The following is a 25966-nucleotide window of genomic DNA, read 5'->3' on the forward strand; positions in this document are numbered from 1 at the left end:
GTACTTTCCACCGAAGAAAATAGAGGAGATAGTAAACAAGATACAATTCTTCAGACAGAGTCCGAGTGAGACATTCTCTGAAGTATGAGATAGATTCTCTGTCCTGCTCCATTCATGTCCTTACCATAAACTAGAAAAATTCACTCTTGTCCAATATTTTTTCAAAGGTCTTCTCCAAGAACACAAAGTCACACTGGATCTCATAAGTAATGGAAACTTTTTAGATAAAGGTGCTACTGAAGCTCTAACCTTTTTTGAAGACCAAGCAGAAAAGAGTACTCATTGGGGCGACACAAACAATTCGAGAACATCCTAGCTCAGTACCTCTAAAGCCAATGGTATCTTTGAGGTAAAATCTTATCCAAAGATTAAAATACTAATCAAAACCCTAACGAGAAAGATAGATGCTCTCGTAACCAAACAAAAATACCATACTTGAAGAAGATTTATTGATAGTGGTGGGAAGGGTATTATTGTTCATCTTAGATTCTTTGTTTAGAGGAAGGTTTTTTATGGATGAAACACTAAACTTTGTAACTCTTCTATCCATGCTTGGTTATGGCTATTTGGAATTACTTTCAATCTTAAACTTGTATTGAAATGACTAAGAACTTGTATTGAAATGATGAAGAAAACTTGCATTGAATTGATGAAGAAAACTTGGTTTGCACTAAAGCTTGAAGAAGATGAAAATGGAAAAAAAGTAAATAACAATTTAAATTAAAAACATTTAACCTACTCCTAATGACCAAAGATTTAGATCTAGGGTAATGGTTTCTCTCTACAACTTTGGTTTATATAGGACATCTTTTACAATTATACCCTTCCTTCTAGAAACAATCTTATGGGCCTTTGACCTAAGCTCATACAATAGAAGTCTTGAATTTGGCTTTAGGTTTCTGGGTCAGTAACTTTTAGTCTTGAGTCCTTGAGTATTTGACTTTGACTCTCCGACAACTTTGCTCCGAAGCTGGAATCTTCCCAAGCAGCGTAAATGGCCATCCTTTTTGTGCCAAAATGCACGTATTAGGAATATGCGTCCTAAATGGCCTGCATCCTACAAACGGTAGCAAAAGCTATAAGTTGACTATTCATTAAGCATAAGAAGGGAATATATGAAGCATTGTAAAGCTAATAAAATGCACATTTGGGGATTAATCAACTACCCCTAAATAGTATTTTCTTTGTCCTCAAGCAAAAGATGAGAGAAAAAACTAAGATCACAAATGTGTGATTTATTATACTATTCTCGTTTCGCAGAGTGCGATTGCATTGACCATATGCAACAAGGCCTAATACCACTAGGAATTCCCTAGTAGACAAGCTTAATGTTAAGAGCCCAAAACTGTAGTTTTAACCCCTTAACAATAATACTTTTAGACCAATTATGCTAGTAATAAATAAGAGTTAATGCTGATTACCAGCTTTTATGTATTTCAGGCATTGAAGTCAATTATGTGCAGAAATGTGTCACTTTGGCGAGATAAAGGAGCAAGGGTTGGTTGCTAAGAAGTTTTGTGATTAAAGGCCAAGATTCAAGGAGAAAAAAACTTTGTAGAGCCCGATCAAAAGCTGAAAAGTCAAAGTCAACGCGGGCAGAAACAACACACAGAAGTCAGCAGAACTTTCGAAGACTGTATCTTTGGACTCAAGCCTCCGAATTGGGCCTACCTTATGTCAAAACGACCGCCTCGGAAAGAACTTTCCAATGGTCCAAGCCTTAACCCAATTAGAGGATAAAAAATGGACGAAAAGTCTATTTAAGTCAAAGCCATCTGGAAAGGGCTCTGTGGACTGAAGAAATTGGGCTTTGGGCTCGATTTTCCGGCCCAAAACATGGCTCCTCAGCCCATGCACGAAAACGTTGATCTGGTCTCCTCCATTTCCACACACAAGACTTAATGCTGAAGCAATAATTAGGTTAGGTAGAAAGTAGCCATTGGAGAATAGTTTTTAGATCTAGATCTAGTTTTGAGTTTTTATTCCATTAATTAGTTTTCAATTATTGTTTTAGATCTAGTTTTACTTTTCAATTAATTAGTGTTAGAACAAGTAGATTATTATTTAGAATCAAATATTAGTTCATAATAAAGTATTCATTTTCATCTCAATTTAGTTTATTAATTAAATTCTTATTAGTGTTAGAATTGTCAAATTCATATTTAGTTGTTAATCATTTCTTACTTGTTAATTTAGATTTGAATTATTGATTAGTCAATTTAGTAAAGTTAGAATCTTTATATGATGCCTTGTTTGAATTCCATGAGAAATGATAGTTTTATGAATCAAGACTAAACCTCCATTAGAGGGGTTTGATGAAGCCATGATGAAAACTTGATTGTGTAGTGTAGAATCGTTGTAAGAGTCTATTCTACTCTAGAAGGTAGTTGATTCGCCATGAGAATGGGTAGAACTTCCTCACATGCTAGTCATTAGTTGGTAGAGATTGCCATGAATGATTAGGGATTAGAACAACCAATTCTTATCGTACGAACGTAAGAATTTGATTACAACAATCTATGCTAGTTTATTAAGTTGGATTCAAGGTAGATTTAATTCCCTCTAATTCATTATCTAGATTCAAACCTTAGTATTTCCGTTATTTCATTATTCTTATCTTCTTAGTTCAATTCACATCGTAGTATAAAATTCCCATCATTACTCTCACTAACTTTGGCTAGGACTGATAATATTAGAAAACATTGAATACTAAAGAACTAGGAGTGGAACAAATCTTTTACTCCACTCTATTTCGATAGATTCGAGAGTAGAATAAATCTTTGATAAATATAGTACAAGTTTATTTTTAGTTTTACTTGCGTTTAGAGTTAATCATATATTATTTGTGAGTAAAACTATTTATTTTTACGTTTATCAAATGGCGTCACTGCCGGGGAGAGGTGTAGGTCAGATGCAGAACATATGTCGGTGCTTCATCGTGGCATGTGTTCCTTCAATAATATTTATGAAGATCTCCAGACTCGGCAGGCTACCATGCATCATAACTTCGAGACTCGAGCCCAGCACGAGGATGAGCAATGGGAATAAATGAAGACAGAGATGGATGCACAGCGCAAGTTTCGAGAAGATATGCTTTAACGCTTCCCACCCCAGGGGGGTTCTTCTGAGGAGGAGGCATCTGTGAGGCACAAGCGTCGTCACCGAAGGACGGATGGCTCTGGCCCATCGGGAGCTCAGGAGTCATCTCCTTCTCATGTGCCATCCACTACCCGCAGCGCGTTGTTAGGAATATTTTGAGTTGATGTCATTTTGTATTTCTTTTTATTTAGTTTGGATGTTAATTTTGAATCCCATAGTTAAATTTGAATATGGTTGTTAAATGTTGTTTGAATTTCAATTTTAATATAATATGGTTCTTTTCAAATTGTGCATTATTTTTATTGTTAATCCCACTTTTCCGAATTGTTTGGGGGTGGTATTGTTTACTATAGCATGATTTGTTATATGATCCTCCATTTTAGAAGTTGTTTTGGAGTGATGGTTGAGAATATTGCCGATATGGGCATACCTATGATTAGATATTGTGGTAGGATGAAATATAAAAGAGCTTAGAAGTTACTATTCTAAATTCAATCTAAAAGATATTAGGTTTGTTTTAGAATCAAGAATATGGGTTGTTTCCGTTTTCGGTTTTGGAAATTTTTTGTTTCCAGAAATTGCCTTGAAGCTTTTTCGCAACTTCCCGATTCGTTTTGGAAACTTAAAACCTATATAAACTTCCTTCATTCTACACTCACAACCCACACTACATCTCACTTTCATCTCTCACCTTTCACTCCCACGTTTCCCTTTTTTCTTCTTCATTTTAGCAACTCAGCAACTCGGAGCACGTCTGCACCCCAGTGGAGCGCCACCTGCGCCCTAGGCACTGTCAGTCAAAATTTTCTTCAGAGCGTGACCCGCGCCCTACCAAGCCCAAACCTGAGCGCGACCTGCACCCAAAACACTGGAATTCCAGTTTCATCCTGAGCGCGACCCGCGCCCATCCCAAGCTAAAAGTGAGCGCGTCTTGCGCCTAAGTGCCTGGAGCTCAATCATAGCCTGAGTGCACCCTGCACCCTACCCAGGCATAAAGTGAGCGCACCCCGCGCCCTGACCTCCGTAGACACAAAAAATTCCAATTTTTTGTGGCTTGTTCCAGGATCGTTCCAGCTGTTCTAGAGAGTAGTTTTGTGATGACATCACCTATAGCCATACCGGAGTAGTCTTTCGAACACTTGTTGGGAAGCGAGACTTATGGACATTGGTTTCGCGACAGGATCTTGCAGTTAGGATTGAGGCATCTACTGGTAAGTGAAGACGACTTATATTCACCTAAGCTTACTGAATATTTTTACAATAATGTTAGGTTCTATTGTAACCAGGATGGAGAACAAAAATTCTCTGTTATGATTGATGACACGCCACTAGAATTCAATAAGTATGTGGTACGGTAGCGTTAGTTTCGGGAATACCAATACTTGATCCTATTCACACGTGGGGATATATGACCGATAATGCATATCTCTATGACTATACATATTTCCATGAGTATTATGGGGGAGGGGTGTTTCGTATAATAGACCAAGGAAATTATAACATAGCCCTTGGTAGCCTATCCCTAAATGTAGGCACTACCATGTTATTTATCCTGATGAATATTTTAGGGGATTGGCAGTTTACTTCTGCAAATAGTACCGCTGGTGACGTTTTCCTTGCTTTAGCTGAGGAACGTCGCTGATATGACATTCCCCGTGTATTAGTGGCTAGTCTTAAGAGAGCCCAAAGCCTGAGGCATAAGTATCTTCTTATGCTTGTTTTGGTTTGCCACATCATGCTCAGTTGTCTACCTGAATTCGGTACCCAATTCACGAATTGGAAAAGGGTTGAAGTCATGAGACCCACCAATTGGGTGGTTCGCTCATTTTGAGTAATGACTTGGCCGGGATGGCAGGTGCAACCTTATTTGGTTGCTCCTTACACCCCATCAGACATAGTAACACTCGATAGGTTAGCACAAGCTGATGACACATGGCGACGGGCTTGGCAAATTATCATGGCTTAGCAGGATGCGAAGGAACCTCATCTCTTTGGAGAGGAAGATGAGGAGGATGAGGCTTAAACGTGAGTTAAGGTTAGTTTTTATTTCAATTAGTGTCTGCTTATGTCCCAAGCAATTTAATTCTTATTAACCCCAGAACGGGTGGAACGCCTATAGAATTGCGTCAGTTTTCTTTTTCTATATTAGTATGTTTTAACCTTGTTTTGCAGATGTTCCAGAATTTCACGTGTTTCAATGGTATTTCTCTACCTTTTTTATTTAAATACTTTGAAGACAAAGCATGCTTCTTGTTTGGGGGGATAGAAACACGTGTAATTAAGGCATTTGTTAGGATATATAGATGTATAATATGCACTTGTTTTCAAGTTAAAAATTCAAAAATTTTAAAAAATGTATAAATAAAAGTTTATGCTGTACACTTAGGAATATTGGTATTGTTTTCTTCTCTAGGCCCTTGATAATCTAGAAATCTCATGTAGCGTTTGCATTAGAATAGTTTTTAGAAACTTAGGTTAATATGTACGTAATAATCATTGCATCTATCTATAAATATGTTACATGAGTATCTATGATTGTTGGCAGTAAGTTTCTGAAATCTAGGCTAGAGTACTTATTCTACAAATCCTGTGAGAATATAGCCTAAAGCCTTATATGAGTGAAATATTAGAGAAATAACACAAGTGAGAAGTAAAATCCGGATAGAGAAATCACACGTCGACTTGCTTGATCACTATACCATATCCTAAGTGAGAATTTAGGCCCTCTTTAGATCGATATAGCCAGAAATTCAAACCTATGAATTATTTTCAGCTAGTCGCCCCTCTGAGCCTTTCTTTAGCCTTTCATAAACCGCAAATCCTTTACCTTGTTACAAAAACAAAACAAAATTAAAAAATTAAAAAAAAAAAAAAAAAAAAAAAAAATCAACCTACCTATTATAGAATGAGTCTGAGAATAGGGATGAAGAATAGAAAAGAGAAAGACCTTTGAAATCAAGAATTTGTTAGTCGCTTCAAAAAAGAAAAGAAGTTTCCATCCAAAGAAAAATAAAATAAAATAAATAGTTAGAACTCCAAAAATAGAATCAAAGGAGTTAAGAGCCAAAGAAACATAAAAATATGGCTAAGGATGGAAACAAAGTGTAGAAGCAAAAGTAAAAAACAAGGTTTTCTCTAGTTATATAATATGAAGACTCTATTATCTCAGACTTGTCCTTTTTGAATATCCATTTCCTTCCTTCTTAAACCATCTCCTAATCCCCGCAACACCTAATAAAGACCTCTAGCTCAATTAGGAATAGGTTAGTGTGATAGTAAGTGGCAGATGTGTTTGATCGACTCCGACTTCCTTGTGTGTCATTGAGATTGTAAGGTAAAGTGTGCCCACTGCACACTGGAGTAGCAAAACTTGAGCGGAAAAATCAAAGTGGTTTTTGTCTTGACATTTATGTGAGGACCTACTTAAGGATGCTATTCCGAGTTTTCAGAAACGGACCTGCTAGTACATTTCATTGTATTACTTATTGTAGACATGTTTATTCATAGATGATTGATTATTATGCATATATTAGCTTAGGTTTCGACTTGATTATTCTTTATTCATTGCTAGTGATATGTATAGATAATTAAGAGCATAAATAAGGAAACAATAGTTTTATTTCTTAGTTATTGTAATATAGATGAAGTTTGTGAGTACTTTCACTGGAAAACTCTCACGAGACTATAACTCGTCCAATAGGGAATTCCTAGTGGTTTAAGGCCTTGTTGCATATAATCAATGCAATCGCACTCGGCAAAACGAGATTAGTTAGAACTTCATTTTTGGTCAATTATTCTAATTTCTCATATTTGCTTGAGGACAAGAAAAATGCTGTTTGGGGGTGGTTTGATAAGAGCCCAAAACTGTAGTTTTAACCACTTAACAATAATACTTTTAGACCAATTATGCGAGTAATAAATAAGAGTTAATGCTGATTACGTGCTTTTATGTATTTTAGGCATTAAAGTCAATTATGTACAGAAATATGCCACTTTGGCGAGATAAAGGAGCAAGGGTTGATTGCTAAGAAGTTTTGTGATTAAAGGCCAAGATTCAAGGAGAAAAAGCCTTTGTAAAGCCTTGTCAAAAGCTGAAAAGTCAAAGTCAACGCGAGCAGAAACAACACACAAAAATCAGCAAAATTTTCGAAGATTGTATCTTTGGACTCAAGCCTCGGAATTGGGCCTACCTTATGTCAAAATTACTGGCTCGGAAAGAGCTTTCCAATAGTCTAAGCCTTAACCCAATTAGAGGATCAAAAATGGACGAAAAGTCTATTTAAGTCAAAGCTATTTGAAAAGGGCTCTGTGGACTGAAGAAATTGGGTTTTGGGCTCGATTTTCCGGCCCAAAACATGGCTCCTTAGACCATGCACGAAAATGTGAATCTGGTCTCCTCTATTTCCATACACAAGACTTAACGCTGAAGTAATAATTAGGTTAGGTAGAAAGTAGCCATTGGAGAATAGTTTTTAGATCTAGATCTAGTTTTGAGTTTTTATTCCATTAATTAGTTTTCAATTATTGTTTTAGATGTAGTTTTACCTTTCAATTAATTAGTGTTAGAACAAGTAGATTATTATTTAGAATCAAATATTAGTTCATAATAAAGTATTCATTTTCATCTCAATTTAGTTTATTAATTAAATTCTTATTAGTGTTAGAATTGTCAAATTCATATTTAGTTGTTAATCATTTCTTAGTTGTTAATTTAGATTTGAATTATTGATTAGTCAATTTAGTAAAGTTAGAACTTTTATATGATGTCTTGTTTGAATTCCATGAGAAATGATAGTTTTATGAATCAAGACTAAACCTCCATTAGAGGGGTTTGATGAAGCCTTGATGAAAACTTGATTGTGTTGTGTAGAATCATTGTAAGAGTCTATTCCACTCTAGAAGGTAGTTGATTCGCCATGAGAATGGGTAGAACTTCCTCACATGCTAGTCATTAGTTGGTAGAGATTGTCATGAATGATTAGGGATTAGAACAACCAATTCTTATCATAAGAATGTAAGAATTTGATTACAACAATCTATGCTAGTTTATTAAGTTGGATTCAAGGTGGATTCAATTCCCCCTAATTCGTTATCTAGATTCAAACCTTAGTATTTCTGTCATTTTGTTATTCGTATCTTGTTAGTTCAATTTACATCGTAGTATAAAATTCCCACCATTACTCTCACTAACTTTGGCTAGGACTGATAATATTAGAAAACATTGAATGCTAAAGAACTAGGAGTGGAACGAATCTTTTACTCCACTCTATTTCGATAGATTCGAGAGTAGAATAAATCTTTGATAAATATAGTACAAGTTTATTTTTAGTTTTACTTGTGTTTATAGTTAATCGTATCTTATTTGTGAGTAAAACTATTTATTTTTACGTTTATCACTTAAGCCTCATGAGAGTTTTTCAGAGAAGGTACTCACAAACTTTCTCTATTTAGTACAAAGGGTCTCGTTTCTTTATTTATTCTCAGAGGTTTATACATCTCATTAGCGGGGGAATAAAGAAAAACTCCTTTGAACTTAGAATAATATGTATATAGTAGTTTAATCATATAAAGATAAATGTGCAAGACATGAGCATTGAAATGCAAAAGCAGAGTCGTTTCTGAAACTTTTGAAGAGCGTTCTTAAGTTGGGTTCTCACAGGGGTGTGTTGCAATCACAACTCTCTGATAGATTTACTCAAGTTTCGTTTTCTCAAGTGCAGAGGGCACTTATAATCCTCACATACACGAATGACGTTCAAGGAACTCGGGGTCGATTCATCACAATATCCACTTACTATCACACAATCCTATTGCACTACCAAAAAAGTAACGTTTAGCCTCGGACATTTCGCCGCGGCCAGGAGTTTGGTGGCTATATCTTACTTGTTGCCACGACAAACCAAATATGTGGCAAGAAGTACCTTTTTGCCTCGTGTTTATCCTTTTATAGCAAAAGGTGCATTTTTTGCAACCGTTTCAATGTCGTCGTGGCTTTAAGTCACACCTTTCGTAGTGAACAAGTTTTGCGCGTGGCTTTAAGTAAGTGTTTGGGCGTCGATGGTTGCAAAAAGGTTGTTTAAAACATTAAATAATTATTTTCATTAAAGAATAAAAAGATAGAAAATAGATGTTAGCGTTCCCGCTTGCTGTTTCCCTCGTTTATTTTGGTGAAAATTGAATCTCAAATAACAAAAAGAAAAAGAAGAAACAGAAAACCCAAATATTTTTCATCGGCTACCGTACCAGTTGCTGCCTTCTTCTTCACCCCAAATATTTTTCACCGGCTGTTGCACTAGTTGCTGCCTTCTTCTTCACCGGTTGCCGCCTTCTTCTTCACTGCTTTTGCCTCCTTCTCCACTGCTTGCTTTACCTTCAGGTAATCCATTATCTTCTTCCCAGACGTTTTATGTTAGAGATTTGTTTAAGAAATCATATATTTTTTTGTGATTTGAAGTCGTTCATTATTTTATTTAAATCTTACGATATTTGATCAATTGATTCGACTTTTCTAGTGTTAGAATATTGTATATATATATATATATGAGGTTCTAATCTAATTTACGTTATTTTTGGATAAAAAGTTATACTTTTCAAGTTTAAAGCTTTAGCTTTCCTTGTTTTGAGTTCTAGTTATGTTTTCATGGCTATTGCTTTCTTCCATGTGAGACCAGTATTTGGTGGTAAATCCCACATTTGGACAGTTAATATGGCCTTCTCACTTAGTCCTTTTTTTTATTGGTTCTCCTATGTTATGTTAGGATATGTTAGTTAATATTTTAATTTTTGAACTTGATGTAGGATATGATATTCTTGCTGAACAAGATTTTTTTTTATTTATTTATTTTTTTTTAATTTTTTTTATGTAGTTGTAGTTCATTTTTTAAATGGATAAAAGTTGGATGGATCTGACTCTAGGAAGATGCAGTTGTAAGTATATACTTGGTTGTGAGAAATTTATCAAGTTTCTTGGAATAATCGAATTAAGGAACTTTGTGGTGAGATTTACTGCCCATGTGTAGGATGCCTTAATCTAATGCTATTGCAAATGTGTAGGATATCTAATTTTAATAACTAAAACTTCTACTTTATGTACAGTACAAAGCAACTGGTACAGGTTTCGTTGTCCGTCATATCAGGTTTGCTGAAAATTACAGGCTTTACTCATAGAGTTATTTTGTCAAGGAATAAGTGTTCTTTGTTCTTTCTATTTGCATTTCTTGGCATAAAAGATCCTTGTGAGTTTGCTTCTTATTTAAGATATCAATTTTTGCAGGCTTGAGGTGGCACTGCTTCTTATAGTTTACATAGCTTATGGATATACGGAAGGGGTGCAACATCTTTTATCATGCTAACCATCAGTAGTTGGTTCCTCGTCATATCATGGCTCTTTGCCCCTTATATTTTTAATCCCTTAGGATTTGAGTGGCAGAAGTGAGTATCATGACATAATAAATCAATACTGTTATCTCCATTTTGCGTGACTGTGTTATTGATATGATATTGATTCTAAGTTTGACTGTCTTCCCTGCATTTGAATAATTTGACTAAATATCCTGCGTTCTAAGTTTGACTATCTTCCCTGCATTCTACTAAATATCTTTTATGCACATGTTTCTATATGAATGTCTAGGGGATAATTTTTTTTAGGACTGTGGAGGACTTCGATAATTGGACAAGTTGGCTTCTTTATAAAGGTGGAGTTGGGGTGAAGGGAGAACGTAGCTGGGAATCCTGGTGGGATGAAGAACAGGTGAGCCACTATTCCCTTTTCTATGGATATAATCATTGTCATACTATATTATTTAATTGTTTCAGGAAGCTATGTCACCTCTTTGTTCCTACATGCTAATAATCCATTTATTTCTACATTATCTCTCACACAATTAGCTCGTTCTCCTTGACAATTAGTAAATAATTTTGTATTTAGTTGACTCTTCATAGTTCATATTCACTAGTCACGTTGTTTTTGTCCTGTAAAAGAGCTTAGTTTTCTCACCATTCAGTTAGTCTCTAAACGCAAGAGAAAATTCCATCTAACTCATCCAGTCTTTGACCGTGATGATTTTTTGTGTTAACATCCGTACTCTTTGTTTTCTTGTTGTACTTACTAATGCTTCTAGTTTACTCTGAATGTATATAACTATCATTTTTTTTATTGTCGAACTTATGGCCATTTCCGATGATATATTTGACAAGATTTCTTTCGTTTGCAGATGCATATACAAACTTTGAGAGGTCGTGTCTTGGAAACACTATTAACCATAAGGTTTTTCATATTTTAGTATGGCATTATTTATAACTCCATCTAACCGGGAAGGATACATTACTTGCAGTATGCATTTTGTCCTTCCCCTTTCTTTGTGACTATAATGCTTTCAGAAGCACTTTCCTGAAATCAACTTATTTAAAAAATAAATAAATATCCTTTGTTATTCTCATGCTGTGAGTGTAGTTGATCTGTAGTTTTAAGTGTTTTATATTTCCTGAAAAGTTTAAAATCACATCATCAGTGTATTGCATTTGTGTAAATTGTAATCATATACTCATTGTCAAAGATGATAATAGTCAAGTACTTTTAATAGTTGATTTTATTAAGCCTGGGGGCGGTGGGGGCGGTTCCACTTTAATTTATCCCCTGCAATTTGCATATAACTCTTAGTGCATCAATTTTGAATGCCTTGTGGTTTGGAAAGGTCTCAGGACTGAGAGTTGATTTTGTCAATTCGTAGTTGTATTTTTTGGAATTGGTTATGTGCCTAACCATTACCAAATAGCTGGTAGTTTGAAATGTGGTATCGAAACATACCCCATCTTTTTTTTTGGTGGTTGAGAGCCTTTACAGGAGCAATGCTATATGGCATGGTGCTTACCAAAGTCGTATTATGATTTGTGGCTTAGAAATGTTAAAGCTTTTCCAAAGGTGGGAGAATAATATTAAACAAACTGTTAAGTTGTTACTTTCTAAGAGGTTATAGAGATAAGTAAAGGACATTTGTCGCACAGAAAGAAGAGCAAGTGGTATACTAAACATCCAAGTTTTCCTTGTAGAGTAGTGTGCTTTAATTGCTCGTCCAATTGTTTATGAAGGCAAGCATTGAAGGTAAGGAGTTACTCCAACAATGAAGGAGAATCTAAACATTCATGATATGGCAAACAACAAGAAGGCTCCCATGTTGGATCCTTCATCAGGGTATATGTTCTATCGGATATACATTGTAGAAGTGATAGTTTTTATGAAAGCCTACACCAAGCTGACTTTTCTTTTGGGGGAAATGGGTACAAGTTAGTGGAATGTTGAAAATAACTTACGTGGTTTAAGTTCATTTGTTACTATCGAGCACTATTTTGTTAGGAGATAGAGTCGTGCATTTTCCCTACAAGGACATCTGGAAGAAATATGTTCTATTCAACATCACTTCCTTTTGGGGGTTTTCCTGAGGGAATAGACTTTAAAATTGCAAGGAGGTGGATAAAAGCGTGAAGCATATATTGGTTCGACTGTCAATGGTGATTTAGGAATAAGCACCTTTCTTGTTTCCTTATATAATTAGTGGACACTACTGGAATCTAATGAGGATGTCAATACTATTGCAATTTTGTGGGCTGTTTAGAAGGAGCCAAATCAGTGCATATTTAAAGAAAAATGCATTTGTCGAACAATGGGATGAGTGTGTCAAGGAGTTCCTATTCAGCAAAGCCTTTGCTAGTTACTTGTTTATATGGGGGCACACTGTAGGCGGTGAGTTATTTTGAGAGAGAGATTCATCTGTTCAACCTAATTACATTTCTGTTAGAACTTGCATTGCATATTTTGGACCAGCTGCTTCTAACAGATTAACAATGCAAACCTTGCATATATGCCATATTCAGTGATTTTTTTATTTGCAAGCCATAAGCTATTCTGTTAATCATCTGAAATTACTTGATCTTATGAACCCATTTCCACACACTTCATTATATTCTAGAGTCTTAATACTTTTGTAGATTCTAAAATTTTGTAAGATTTTGTTGATTGGCGTGGCAGATTCTATATCCATGGGGTATAGTTTCAGGTCCTTCATCACTGTATATTTTGGATTTTTTTTATCTTGAACTGATTAACCAATTATTATTTTTGTACACAATTTTTGAGCTGATTACTTGATGATTTCCTCCAGATTTATGGTTTCTCATGGGTTGCGCTAGCAGCCATAGTTATGATTTTCAAGGTTAGTTATCGTGGCATCTCTGATTTGTTATTTTTTTCATACTTGTGGAAATCAAATATAAATTTTAGACTTTTCAAAATTTTCTTACTCATGATAACTAGTTTTCTATAGTAGAACTTGTTTTTCATGTGTATACATTTCTTTCACTGCAGATCTTCACCTTCAGCCCCAAAGAGTCTACTAATTTCCAGCTTGTGTTGCGATTCATACAGGGAGTCACATCTTTGGGGTTGATGGCAGCTCTTTGCCTTCTTGTTTACTTCACTAATCTTTCAATACCGGATCTATTTGCTAGCTTCTTGGCTATTAGAGTGATAAACCTTTAATTATTGTCTTCGGTTTATGCCTTTCTTGTTATTTCTAAACTTTTCTTGTTATTTGTTTACACAGAAAATAAATGCACATCGATGGCTACTTGTACATGCATGATCGATTCCGAACTTCGTGGTTTTTGCGATTTTGGCGTTGATAAGAGGAATATGGTACTACTGCGCATGCATAATGCTGGATTTTGAACTTCCATCACAAGGATTTTTTGTGTAGTTATTTTGATACTTTTGTTTGTGTGATACTGAAATACTCCAAAGATGGATTGTTGTTTCTCTTATTTTTAGTAGTGATTGGAATTGGTTTATGTAGCTTCCATGTGAAATGAAATTTCAGTTTAGATTCTCATTCATAGCTCTATGTGGTTTTAGTACACAAATTATTATTATTATTATATATATAACAACACTTTTTGCCGCAGCCATTTGATGTTAAAAAAAACCCAAAAGTAATGTCTTGCAGCGGCAATTTGCTGCAAAAAATAACCAAAAGTAATGTCTTGTCGTGGGCATTTGCTGCAAAAAAGAACCAAAAATAATGGCGGGAGAAACATTTATTGCCACGACTTGTGGCAATAAATACTTTTCGCAGCGGCCGTGCCTGTGACAAAAAGAAATTAATTTATTTTGACAATTAAACTAATTCAAATAAAAAATAATGTCTTGCCACAACATGGACGCGGCTAAATATTCATTCTCTTGCAGTCGTGGCAACAAACTTCTTCCACACACTTTTTTTCCTCAAGTGAGGTTAAAAGTTTTTTCGTGGCAAAACACATGTTGCCACGAATTTTGGGTTTTTTGCCACCACAACTGACCACGACAAAAAATCATATTTTTAGTAGTGTTCCTAGTTGAGTTAGAGGTCTTTTATTAGGAATTACAGGGCTAAAATAGTAGTTTAGAAAATAAAGGAAAGGGAAAACAAACTTTGATAAGTTGAGAAATTGGGTTTTCAAGATATTTGTAACTAGAGATGAACCTCGTTTTGTTCTTTGCTTTCGAATTTGTGATTCATTCTTTTAGCCCTTTGGCTTTGTGACTCCATATAGTTTTGAATTGTGGGAGTTCTAACTTTGCTTTTGTTTCTTTTGAAATCGACTCCTTTTGATTTTGAACTTTTTGGGAGATTTCGATCTTTGAATCTTTTCTTTTTTTGAAGCTTCTAACTATTCTGTTTTTGTACAAGACATTCTCATCTCTCTTTTTACATTTCATCTAATTCTCAACTCGTCAGCTGGGTAAGCTTTTTATTGTGTGGTAACGGTTCAGGAATTGATGGTGAAGAAATAAAAAGGGTTTTAGAATTTGGTGAAGGCTCAAGGGGGGTAACTAGAGAAAAACTATCTTTTTGGGTTTTGAACGTTTATTTGGCTATATGGATCCAAAAAGGGCCTAAATTCTCTGTTAGGATATGACGTGGTGATCAAGAAAGTGGACGAGTTATCTTTCTATCTGGACATCCTTATGTCATCACTCAATAATCAGTCAGATGAGGCTTTCGGCTAGATTCTCACAGGATATGGAACTTAACTGTTCAAACCTTAGTCTTGAAAACTCACTGTTATATACAATCAAATGATGATGCATGCCATTCATGAAAAGGTACAGAAACTATTGAATATATATATATATATTAATTTGAGTTTGAATAATGAATATTTACTCTATTGCTATAATGAGACTTCTAAACCTTTTATTCATCATAGAAAAAGGAAAACAAGACTTTTGGTACTAAACATAAAAATATGTTTGGTCTTTTCGAAAGATTTTAAGAAAGAAAAAAAATCTATGTAATATAAGAAATGTTATATAATAAATGCCTAGTTTTTGCAAAAGGTACTATACCACCCCCAAACATAAATATTCTTTGTCCTCAAAGTATGATGAAAAGGAAGGAGATTACCATAGGAACATGTGCAAAAACGGCAGGAACCTGTACTCTGTTCTTCGTTATGAAATATACCACCCCCAAACAATTTTGGTGCGTGGGTTGATATAAATAGAACGAGAACTACATGGTTTATCTAAAAGGTAAAAAACATAATTATTCTAACATGAAATTTTTGGTTTTTTTGAACTTTATTTGTAAAACATGCATAGTGTAGAAAATAAGAAAATTTTGGGCATGATGTATTTGTATGTCATTCTGATCATATACCACAAATCATCGTACATTCCACAAAACACAGATAAACATAACAAATGATACTTAAGAAAACTAGAAGTGCAGAAAATAAAAATAGATACTACAACGACAATAAAAAATATATAACTATGCGGACACTAAGGAGTTGCCTAGTCAAGTTCCATGCTGGATAACTAACGACATCGAGGTGAACTCGAGCTACTCCTGTCTCTCCTCTCTCATCAGGCTTTAGCAGAAGGCTATGGAACTAACTCATCTTGCAGGTCTTGAAGCATCTGGAGAGTGTTGTCCTAAAAGGTGTGCTGCTCTTGCTAAATAGTAGTCAACTGCTGATGTAGTAAACGCTGACCCTCATGCATAAATTGCAAAGCATTTAAGGGATGCGTGAACTGAGACAGAGCTCCTGGAGCAAAGTAGTCTACTAGTGGTGGAAGTGGAGCGTCGTCATCATCGAGACCATGCTCAATCTCATGTACAGCCTCTGGGGACCAATCGTGCTGAATGCAATGAAGGTTGACCGGAGTGAATGTGGCAGACTTGACTGCCACAAAGTCAATCAGAACTGCTGCTCCCCAACTAAGCATGAGCCTAGTTACAAGGGTACAAAGGGTAGCAGTACTCTGTCTACACTGAGAAAGATGGTCCCACAAGAAAGAAGCAATACAAAACCCATTATTCCGGGTCTGTAAAATCCATAGAATGTGAAGGATCGACTTACTGATATCTGAAGGTTTCGTCGTCCCTACAAGGTTGTGAACAATCCACGTTGCAACTGCCAATTGCTTCTTTCTCAGAGAAGTCTGCCTGGCGCAGGTGGAACCATTAACGTACTTGCCCTCTAACACGGTAGCGTGCATCAAATCGAACACTATTCCCTGAAATTGCTAACTCTCGGATACCTCATGTCATGCTTCCATGCCCAAAACCATTCCAACTATCTACCTAGTGAACACATGAGAGCGACCCCCAAACGATACGGTGACCAAGCCATCGTTATCACGAACTAAGCCACGATAAAAAGCTTGAATAAGAGAAGGGGAGTAATGGGTGGTGGGTTCTAGCAAGAGTGGCCTCCAACCTATTCTAAGGATTTGTGCTCTGAAGAAAACCTAAAAAATCCCCGAATCAAAGAGATTAGAAAAATCCATCTTGGGAACAATCTTTCAATTAGCAGCCATAGGAGGGTATATTGAAAGTGGCTATGAGGTGGGGTGATGGTGGGAGAGTTGCAGTTGAAACTATTTTTGATTTGGTGTAGGTTGAGGCGCGGCACGGGTCTTGGTAGGCGCGGGCGCTACTTGGTTTTTTATTTGGGAGCTAGGGTTTTGAGTGGAGAAGATGGTATGTCGGGCGGTCGTGAGGTTGGGTTTTAACCCACGTACGACCGTTGGTTGTTGGGTTTTTATGTTTTTGAATTTTTGGTCTAAGCCTAAATGAAATGTGGAAATACCGGAAAGGTCCCGTTCCGTCTCGTAACGCATAATATGCAAATCCTCATTTCGTTACCGGTCCAATTTGGACAAACAAACTGTCTAAACGATCAGCGTGAAAAATTCTATCCAACGGTATATCACGTGCATCGATCCAAGGGTGTAGGACACACAAGATGATAGATGAACGCCTTGAAGCATGAAGATGACATAAGATGTATACACGAATGAGCTCTAGAAAGTACAGAGTATGCCAACTTGAAAACAAAGCACACGAATAGCAGAATGAATCAAAAAGGGTGTTACGAGAACAAAGGGAATGGATGGTGGAAAGAATATACAAACTTGGAATTAAAGACTAATTAATTTTTTTGGATTATATTTTTGAAAAATTGTAAAAAAATATGTTTCGTTTTAAGTAAGATCCCCAAGACTTGAGTCAATCCCAACCAGAAGGTTTGATGACTCTATGAAGCTGACCTCTATGCTTTGGTGTAAGGCACATGTAGACTATAAAAATTGAAACCTTTGCTTATCGGCTGAAGCCCAGGGCAGTCTGGTGTTTGACATCTCAAGCACCAATTTTCCCTGACTACACGCCGTCTGTGGGCGTAGGAACTTTTTCCTACACCAGGCATGGTGCTGTGAATTCTCTTCCAGATATCATGTTTTATATCAAGCACCAGTTTTTTTTTTTTTTTTATTTTTTATTTTTTCTTAAAAGATATCTCTATCAAGATAGAGATTTTTTGCAAGAAGATAAAATCATACGTTAATCCAGTATTATTTTGGTTATTCTGGGACATAAGATTTTAATTTTCATATCCTCAAGTTTTTGAAAACTATGCAGAGATAAATGATTCTTCCAAAAGTTGTGATAAAAACATACCATAACAGATTGTCTTATGCAACTTTCATGTCGGTCCAAGTGAACCCAATCCAGACGGACAGAGCTTCAGTTATACAAGTTGGGTGGTTTTACTGTGCAAGACATGGAATGTCCTGACCCGTGTGAATAATGCGGTGATATAGGCGACCCTTAATAAGCAAAACTGATCTCAAATCATCCCTAGATTGTGATTTTTTAGGGGTTGGTCCGTGTAGAATCCATTGTCCGTTTTGAAACAAAAACACATGACTAGTGTTGTATCGAGAATCCTCTATTATAAAAACTAGAAAAACCAAGAAATTTTATAAAAACAACAAGGAAATTCTAATTCTAACAAAAAGAGTGTAAAATAAAGAAAAATAAAATTGTATACTTGCTCCATAGGGGTACACTAGTCAAACTACGAGTAAACGTGCTAACAAGGAATACACAAGATATACGTGGACTCAAGGCTCCAGCACTTACAACCACACACTCCAAGTGGAGTGGTCCGGTTACCTTTTATGATGTACTCAAAAGAAATAGATGTAAGGGAATGAAAGGATTGGAAATACATCACGGAATAGAAAATTTAGGTGCTTGTAGCTTCCAAGGCTGAGTTAGCTTGTTAAGGATTAGGAACTGCTTGTCCTAGGAACACACCTTTTTGGGCTTTCTCTTAAGTTAGATGGCTTAGAGATTGTTGTATGGACACCAAGATTTGAGATTGTTGGTGCATCAAGGATAGCATCATCTCGGATGTTTTGTCTAGTGGGACATTAGTAGGTTGGGCAACTGGTACTAAGTCTCTTTGGTTGTTGATTGGTGGATTTTGGTAGTTCTGGTTAAAGTTGGATGGAACCATTGCTTTATTATGATTATTATAGGTACCTTGTCTTTGTCTGTGAACTGATTGAATGTATTTTGTGGTTTGACATGATTTGTGAACCCTGGAGGTGGTTGGTTTTGTGGATTAGTATTCCATTGAAAATTTAGGTGTTGCCTCCATGGTGCATTTGGAATATTGAAAGCATAAACTTCTTCTGGTTGAAGTGATGCTATGTTGTTAAGCAAGGGACAGTGGGTAGATACGTGATTTAGATCGAAACAAAAAGTGCATGGTGCTATATCGATGTTCATGACTGGTTGGGGAGTATGGTATTTTCGTTTGGTTGCAAGGGCATCTATCTTTTTTGTAAGGGTTTCGATTAGGGTTTTCATATCTGGATTGGATTTTACCTAAAATATACAATTGGCTTTGGAAGTACTGGGTTGGGATGTTCTGGAATTGTCTGTGTCGCCCCAATGAGTACTCTTTTCAACTTGGTATTCTAGAAAGTTTAGAGCTTTTGTAGCACCTTTATCTAAAAAGTTTCCATTACTCATGATATCCAGTGTGACTTTGTGTTCTTGGAGAAGGCCTTTGAAGAAACATTGGACAAAAGTGGATTTTTCGAGTTTATGGTGAAGATATGAATGGATTAAGTCAGAGAATCTATCCCATGCTTCGGAGAATGTCTCACTTAGACTCTGTCTGAAGAACCGTATCGTGCTTACTATTTCCCCTGTTTTCTTCAATGGAAAGTACTTCTTCATAAAAGAGAACACTACATTTTCTCATGTATCGAACGAATCGGGCTTCTGCGATAGAAGCCATGTGTGGCTCTTGCCAGCTAGAGTGAAGGGAAACACTCTTAGTTTAACTTGAACATCAGAAATACCCAGATGATTGAACGTACTGCAGACCTCGTGTATCCGGCGTAGGTGTTCGTATGGTAACTCGTGTTCTAGACCGTGAAAGACGGGTAAGAGATTCAACACGTTCGGTGGAATGTGGAAATTGCTATTGAACTGTGTGAGTCGTATACAAGATGGAGGTCCATCTTGTAATGTTGTGTAGAAACTAGAGAGAGGCTCTTCAGTTTGAACTACTTCATCCGCCATCATAATGGGTGGGAGATGAAAAATAGGAGAATGTCGAGATCGACGTGCTCTCCTACGTGGGTAAGTTTTAAACATGTTAAGGTTTGTATAGCCTGAGCGTAATCTCATGCACAATTGTGAGACTATTTTAGAAACTACTTACATGCTCATACAAATGTATTAGATGCTCAAATAGCGAAATTAATTTGTAGCTTTGAAGTTTTTGAAAAGTTTGCATGCAATGTCTATAGATTATATACTATTCCCTGCTTGAATGTAACAGTGGGTGCGAAACTGGGTTTTTGGAACTACACGCGTCGAGGGAGAATATCACTACTTCACCAGATGGTATGCCACCAAGAATCTCACCTACGGTATTTCTGAGGGAGGGGAGTGAGGAAGGTGGTTGGTGATAGGGTTATATACTAAAATCATTACTTTTGTATTAACTCTAATTCTTTATATTTTGAATGAGAATCATATGGGCAAATGTTATGCATATTATATATGTTATTAGTTATATGCATGTGTCTAATACTTTATGTTGTAGATGATATGGTGTGAACACACAGAAGATCATATTATCGTACCTTAGAAAGTATAAGTAATTGTTCACAACCTAGATGGATTTGGACAAACCATTGGTACGGTTGTAGTATAATATGGTATTAGTCTATCTTGACTATAGGATTACACTAGTACACTTTGTGTATATTGAACAGGACCAAGTGAGGTTGTTTCTCTTTATACTGACTATATAAGAGAACAAACGCCTCTGTTATTATGGATGTTTGTCCTCTTAATCCGGATATAATAACGGGCACTTACGTGCATTGTACATTGCTTTAAATCATCAATGAGTGAGATTCATTTGTGAATCAACAAACTCGATGGATTGGGTAATGACATTGTATGTAAGGTGTGCTGTTGATTATAGAAGGAATCCGTGACCCGCAGGAAGTCGGGTTGATGATGTCCCCTTGAGGAGCTCAAAAAGATTGTCATGTAAACCCTGCAAATGGATTTATTCCGACATGACAATAAGGTTGAGTGGTACTACTCAAGGACATAAGAAGTTGATTAATGTAGTTGTCAGTAACTTGACATAATCAACGGACATTCGATATCTTAAACACGGGGAGATCAATGAGCATATAATATGGAGCCCATAAATGTTGACACGTAATTTGGGATTAGGGCGGTAGTGCAACAATGGCCTTTAATGGAATAAGCCATTTGTTGACGGACTTGGGCCGTGTGTTCTGGGCGAACATGGGAAGCCCAAGCCCGTCAAGAGGCCCAACCCTAATTTCTCCTTATGGTCCCTGTTGTAGCCTATAAATAGAATCCTTTCTTCTTGGCCAAAATTCATTATTCATCTTGATAGAAAAGATAGATCCAAATCGGTTCTAGCTTTGTGAGAAAGAAAGGGGTTGGTAGATCGTTGCCCACACAACGTCCAATCTATTGAAAGGAATACAACAGAAGATGCAACAAAGCTATGATTTCGGATTTCATATAGCTATTGGATTCTCAGAGAGTTATCTCAACCGGATTTACATGTATGTTTTCCTATCCAAAATCGTGAGAACCATTAATTCCGTTGCGCGTGGTTTTCACGGTTTGTAGAAATTTGCATTCTGAAATAACGGTTCCTACAGTTGGTCCACTGGAATCTGGTAGTTTACTACTCTCTTTGTTCATGCTAGATGTTTGTCCTGATGGACGTGACTAAATTAGCTCTGCTTGGTTGATTTTATCTTTTTAATTTGGTCTATGTAACAAACGTTTCATGCTTTTGGCTCGGGTTTAGCCTTAGCGTTAAATGTAAAGACAAGACTAAAATGTAAATCACACAATCATCTAAGCATGTTTAGTAACACACAAGTATCCTCTTACACTTTGGTAATGAGGAGGTTTAGAAATTCCCTCCCAAGGTGTGCATACACGACCCTTAGGGTGAAGGTAACGTGGTGGGGTTGACGAAGTGTTTGGTGTATTGCGTGTCAACCTACCATTCGAGCTTTTCCTTACGGTTACAAATTTAATCTAACTAAAACCCACAAGTTGGGTCGAAATGTTGGTAAAGCCAATAAATTACAATTGATTGCCTTAGTGGGCCTAAAACAAATTTGCCTTTGTGGGCTTAAACTATGAAAGCGGTAAACACGAAAATTAACTACGTTTAACCTAATTAACTAATAACTTAATTAAACAAAATACGTAAAAGTTTGGAAAGTATTCATCAAAGATTGGAACTTCAACCCTCAAGTTGGGTTGAGATGTGCGAGCATGATGTTACACTATTCGCCTCGCACATCCAACCGGTCCAAGTTGATTAGTTGAATCCCCAACTCTTGGTAAGTAAACTTAAACCAAAAGACTAAACTTCCAAAGCTTAAACTATTTTGTATTTAACCTAATTAATTTTTTTGTGTTTTGTTTTGACATACTTATATGATATTATCTTAATCTAAATGTGTATAACAACAATTAATGAAAACTAAGACCTAAACATGCTACTAAACTAATTATAACATTTAACTTTGCTGATGGGTTAATAATTCATTTTAATTAATAAAAACTTTTAATTTTTAAATTGCATTTTTAATTGAATTTTGGGTTTTTAAAAACTCAAAAACTTGTAAATCTATCTACTTTTTATCTACTAACAGTTAAATTAAAAAAACTATGAAATATTAAAGTGGACTTACATATGAAGATTCCTAGTTAACGGAATCTTCATCTAGCAAACGTTAGGTGCGGCGTGGGTTGAAGGAGGCGCAGTCGCATATCATGTGCGTCCGATGGGAAACGGTTCGCGAGCACGTTTCGCAAGCGGGCACGCTTATGGCAGGCGCGGTACGGGTCTTTTTTCTCCGTTTGCGCTCAATTTTCTATAGCAAGTTCCGATGGTTCATCTTGTGCTACTATCGGGCTCCGTTTGTGCAGAAATATACTGAAAACACACAGAAATGAAACATCAGTAACAAAAATTAGAAAAAAAACTAAAAAATCGAAATGAAGATTGAGAAGTTCAATGATTGTTGCCCTTCTCCATCTTCCTCTTCACATATGAATCTATAACGGTGGTGCCATTTGAAGAAGATTTATTGATAGTGGTGGGAAGGGTGTTGTTGTTCATCTTAGATTCTTTGTTTAGAGGAAGGTTTTTGATGGATGAAATACTAAACTTTGTAACTCTTCTCTCCTAGCTTGGTTATGGCTATTTGGAATTACTCTCAATCTGAAACTTGTATTGAAATGATTAAGAACTTGTATTGAAATGATGAAGAAAACTTGTATTGAATTGATGAAGAAAACTTGGTTTACACTAAGGCTTGAAGAACATGAAAATGGAAAATAAGTAAATAACAATTTAAATTAAAAACATTTAACCTACTCCTAATGACCAAAGATTTAGGTATAGGGTAATGGTTTCTCTCTACAACTTTGGTTTATATAGGACACCTTTTACAGTTATACCCTTCCTTCTAGAAAAAATCTTATGGCCCTTTGACCTAAGCCCATACAATAGAAGTCTTGAATTTGGCTTTAGGTCCCTGGGTCAGTAGCTTTCAATCCTGAGTCCTTGAGTGAGTATTTGACTTTGGCAGTTGACTTGTATTTTGACTTTGACTTTTGACTTTGTCTCTCCGGGAACTTTGCTCCAAAGCTAAAATCTTCCCAAGCAGCGTAAATAGCCATCCTTTTTGTGCCAAAATGCATATATTAGGAATATGTGTCCTAAATGACTTGTATCCTGGAAACAGTAGCAAAAGCTATAAATTGATTGTTCATTAAGCATAAGAAGGGCATATATGAAGCATTGTAAAGGTAATAAAATGCACATTTGGGGACTGATCAATACTCCCCAACCAGTCATGAACATAGATATAGCACCATGCAGTTTCTGCTTTGATTTAAATCACATATCTACCAATTGTCCCTTGCTCACCAACATAGCATCACTTCAACCAGAAAAAGTTTGTGCTTTCAATGTACCGAATGCACCATGGAGGCAACACCTAAATTTTCAATGGAATACTAATCCACAACCCCAACCACCTCCGGGGTTCACAAATCATGTAAAACCACAAAATACATTCAATCAGTTCAGACAAGGACAAGGTACCTACAACAATCAGAATAGAGCGATGGTTCCATCCAATTTTAACCAGAACTACCAAAATCCACCAATCAATAACCAAAGAAACCTAGTTCCAGTTGCCCAACCTACTAGTGTCCTGTTAGATAAAACATCAGAGCTGATGCTATCTTTGATACAATAACAAACACATATCATTGCGACCATAAAACAAACAATCCATATGTTACATCAAAGACAAAAACAAGCTACTAATGATCACAATGAACTCCTAAAACACAAGAGATTAAAGCGGTCACAATCTTGCATTCTGTCAAAATAATTGATAATAAAGTAGTCTTGCCTAAAGATCTTGCACCTATAGAGATACCCATTACAATACCAATATTACCAGAACAAGAATCTAAAAAACAGATACCTCCTACTGTCCCTATAGCAATTCCAGTTCTTAAACCATCATCTCACACACCTTACCTAGTTTTGAAATATAAACCAAAGGCACCGTTTTCAGTACGCTTGATGACACCCAAGGATGATGAAAATTTTGATGAAATCAGAGAGACATACAAGAATCTAACCATAAATCTACTATTTCTAGATGCCATCAAACATTTACCCAAACATGCCAAATTTCTCAAGGATATGTGCACCAACAAAAGAAGAACTAACATTCCAAAAGATGCCTTCCTTACAGAATAATTTTCATCCCTCACAGAATAATTTTCATCCCTTACAGAAACCATTGGAATCGTCAAGTATAAAGATCCTGGTCATCCGACCATTCCTTGCACTATAGGAGAAAAGTACACAACTACTGCTTTGCTCGATCTTAGAGCAAGTGTTAACCTCCTTCCATACTACCTATTCAAACAACTTGGTTTCCGTGAGCTTACACCTATAACTATGACATTACAATTAGCCGATTGCTCCATTAAATACCCAAAAGGCATAGTTGAAATTGTTTTACTCAAAGTAAAAGATTTTTACTATCCTGTGGATTTTGTCATCCTTGACACCGAAGTAGCTCATGATTCCATACCTATTATTCTAGGGCGCCCTTTTTTGGCAACAACCAATGCCCTTATCAATTGACGCAATGAATCTATGACCATGTCTTTCAAAAATCTTTCAGTGGAAGTTAATGTTTTTAAGATGATGAAGCAGGAAATGGAAGAGGAATTAGAAGGAGAAATGAGTATGATAGAAAATGTCATCCAAGAATATTGCGACAAGACTTTCCCAGAAAATGATGTGCATCAATTCTTATCCTTTGGAGACTCTGATTTTGACACAGATCATTATATGGAAGACACTAGTAACAACTTGGTATCCATTCCCTTATACAACTCAGATGATGATCTACCTAAACATGAAGAGAACTTACCAGCCCAAGTGTTCACTGTGGAAGAACAAAACCTTGTGAAAACCTTGGTACCCAAATCACCTACATTTGGCCTAAAAACTCTCCCTCCTGACTTAAAATATATATATCTTGATTCTGATGGAACCCATCCCATCATCATCTCATCCAAGTTAAAAAAAAAGGAAGAAGAATGTCTGATTAGGGTAATTCAAGAACACTGCTCTGCAATTGGTTGGTCTCTTGATGACATAAAAGGAATTGATCCAAAGATTTGCGCACACAAAATTCATCTGGAAGAGAATTATATGACTTCTAGAGAACCACAACGTTGTCTAAATCCATCTATGAAAGAAGTAGTGCGAGAAGAGATCTTCTGATGACTGGATGCCGTAATCATTTATCCCATATCTGACAGCGAATAGGTTAGTCCTATTTATATAGTACCAAAGAAATCTGGGATTATAATGGTCCATAATGCAGATGGAGAGTTCA

At 36.2% G+C, this 25966-nt stretch overlaps 1 protein-coding gene across 12 annotated transcripts; it reads left to right on the forward strand.

Annotated features, from left to right (window-relative positions):
- Positions 1-10302: 10302 nt before the first annotated feature.
- Positions 10303-13980, forward strand: LOC147524911 (callose synthase 10-like). 12 transcript variants are annotated; one of them, XR_015197508.1, is made up of 6 exons: positions 10303-10530; positions 10747-10849; positions 11313-11365; positions 13257-13307; positions 13460-13536; positions 13698-13980. XR_015197508.1 is itself a non-coding variant. In XM_086564125.1 (5 exons), the coding sequence occupies exons 1-4, from the start codon at positions 10445-10447 to the stop codon at positions 13282-13284; spliced, it is 270 nt and encodes an 89-aa protein (XP_086420251.1). In that variant the 5' UTR covers positions 10303-10444; the 3' UTR covers positions 13285-13307; positions 13460-13980. The 12 variants fall into 12 exon arrangements, 5 of the variants coding, with proteins under 5 accessions (XP_086420251.1, XP_086420259.1, XP_086420235.1 ...); XR_015197512.1 differs by having other exon boundaries at positions 10730-10849; positions 13460-13980; XM_086564125.1 differs by having other exon boundaries at positions 13460-13980.
- The last annotated feature ends 11986 nt before the right edge of the window (positions 13981-25966 follow it).

Source organism: Coptis chinensis, chromosome 1 (assembly GCF_015680905.1).
Source record: "Coptis chinensis isolate HL-2020 chromosome 1, ASM1568090v1, whole genome shotgun sequence".
Classification (NCBI taxonomy): Eukaryota; Viridiplantae; Streptophyta; class Magnoliopsida; order Ranunculales; family Ranunculaceae; genus Coptis; species Coptis chinensis.

Coding starts and splice junctions, on each gene's coding strand:
- LOC147524911 (XM_086564099.1), top strand. CDS start 10,445: ATGCTAACCATCAGTAGTTGGTTCCTCGTCATATCATGGCTCTTTGCC. Junction 10,850..13,256: donor CCTGGTGGGATGAAGAACAG/GTGAGCCACTAT, acceptor GATTTCCTCCAG/ATTTATGGTTTCTCATGGGT. Junction 13,308..13,459: donor CCATAGTTATGATTTTCAAG/GTTAGTTATCGT, acceptor CTTTCACTGCAG/ATCTTCACCTTCAGCCCCAA.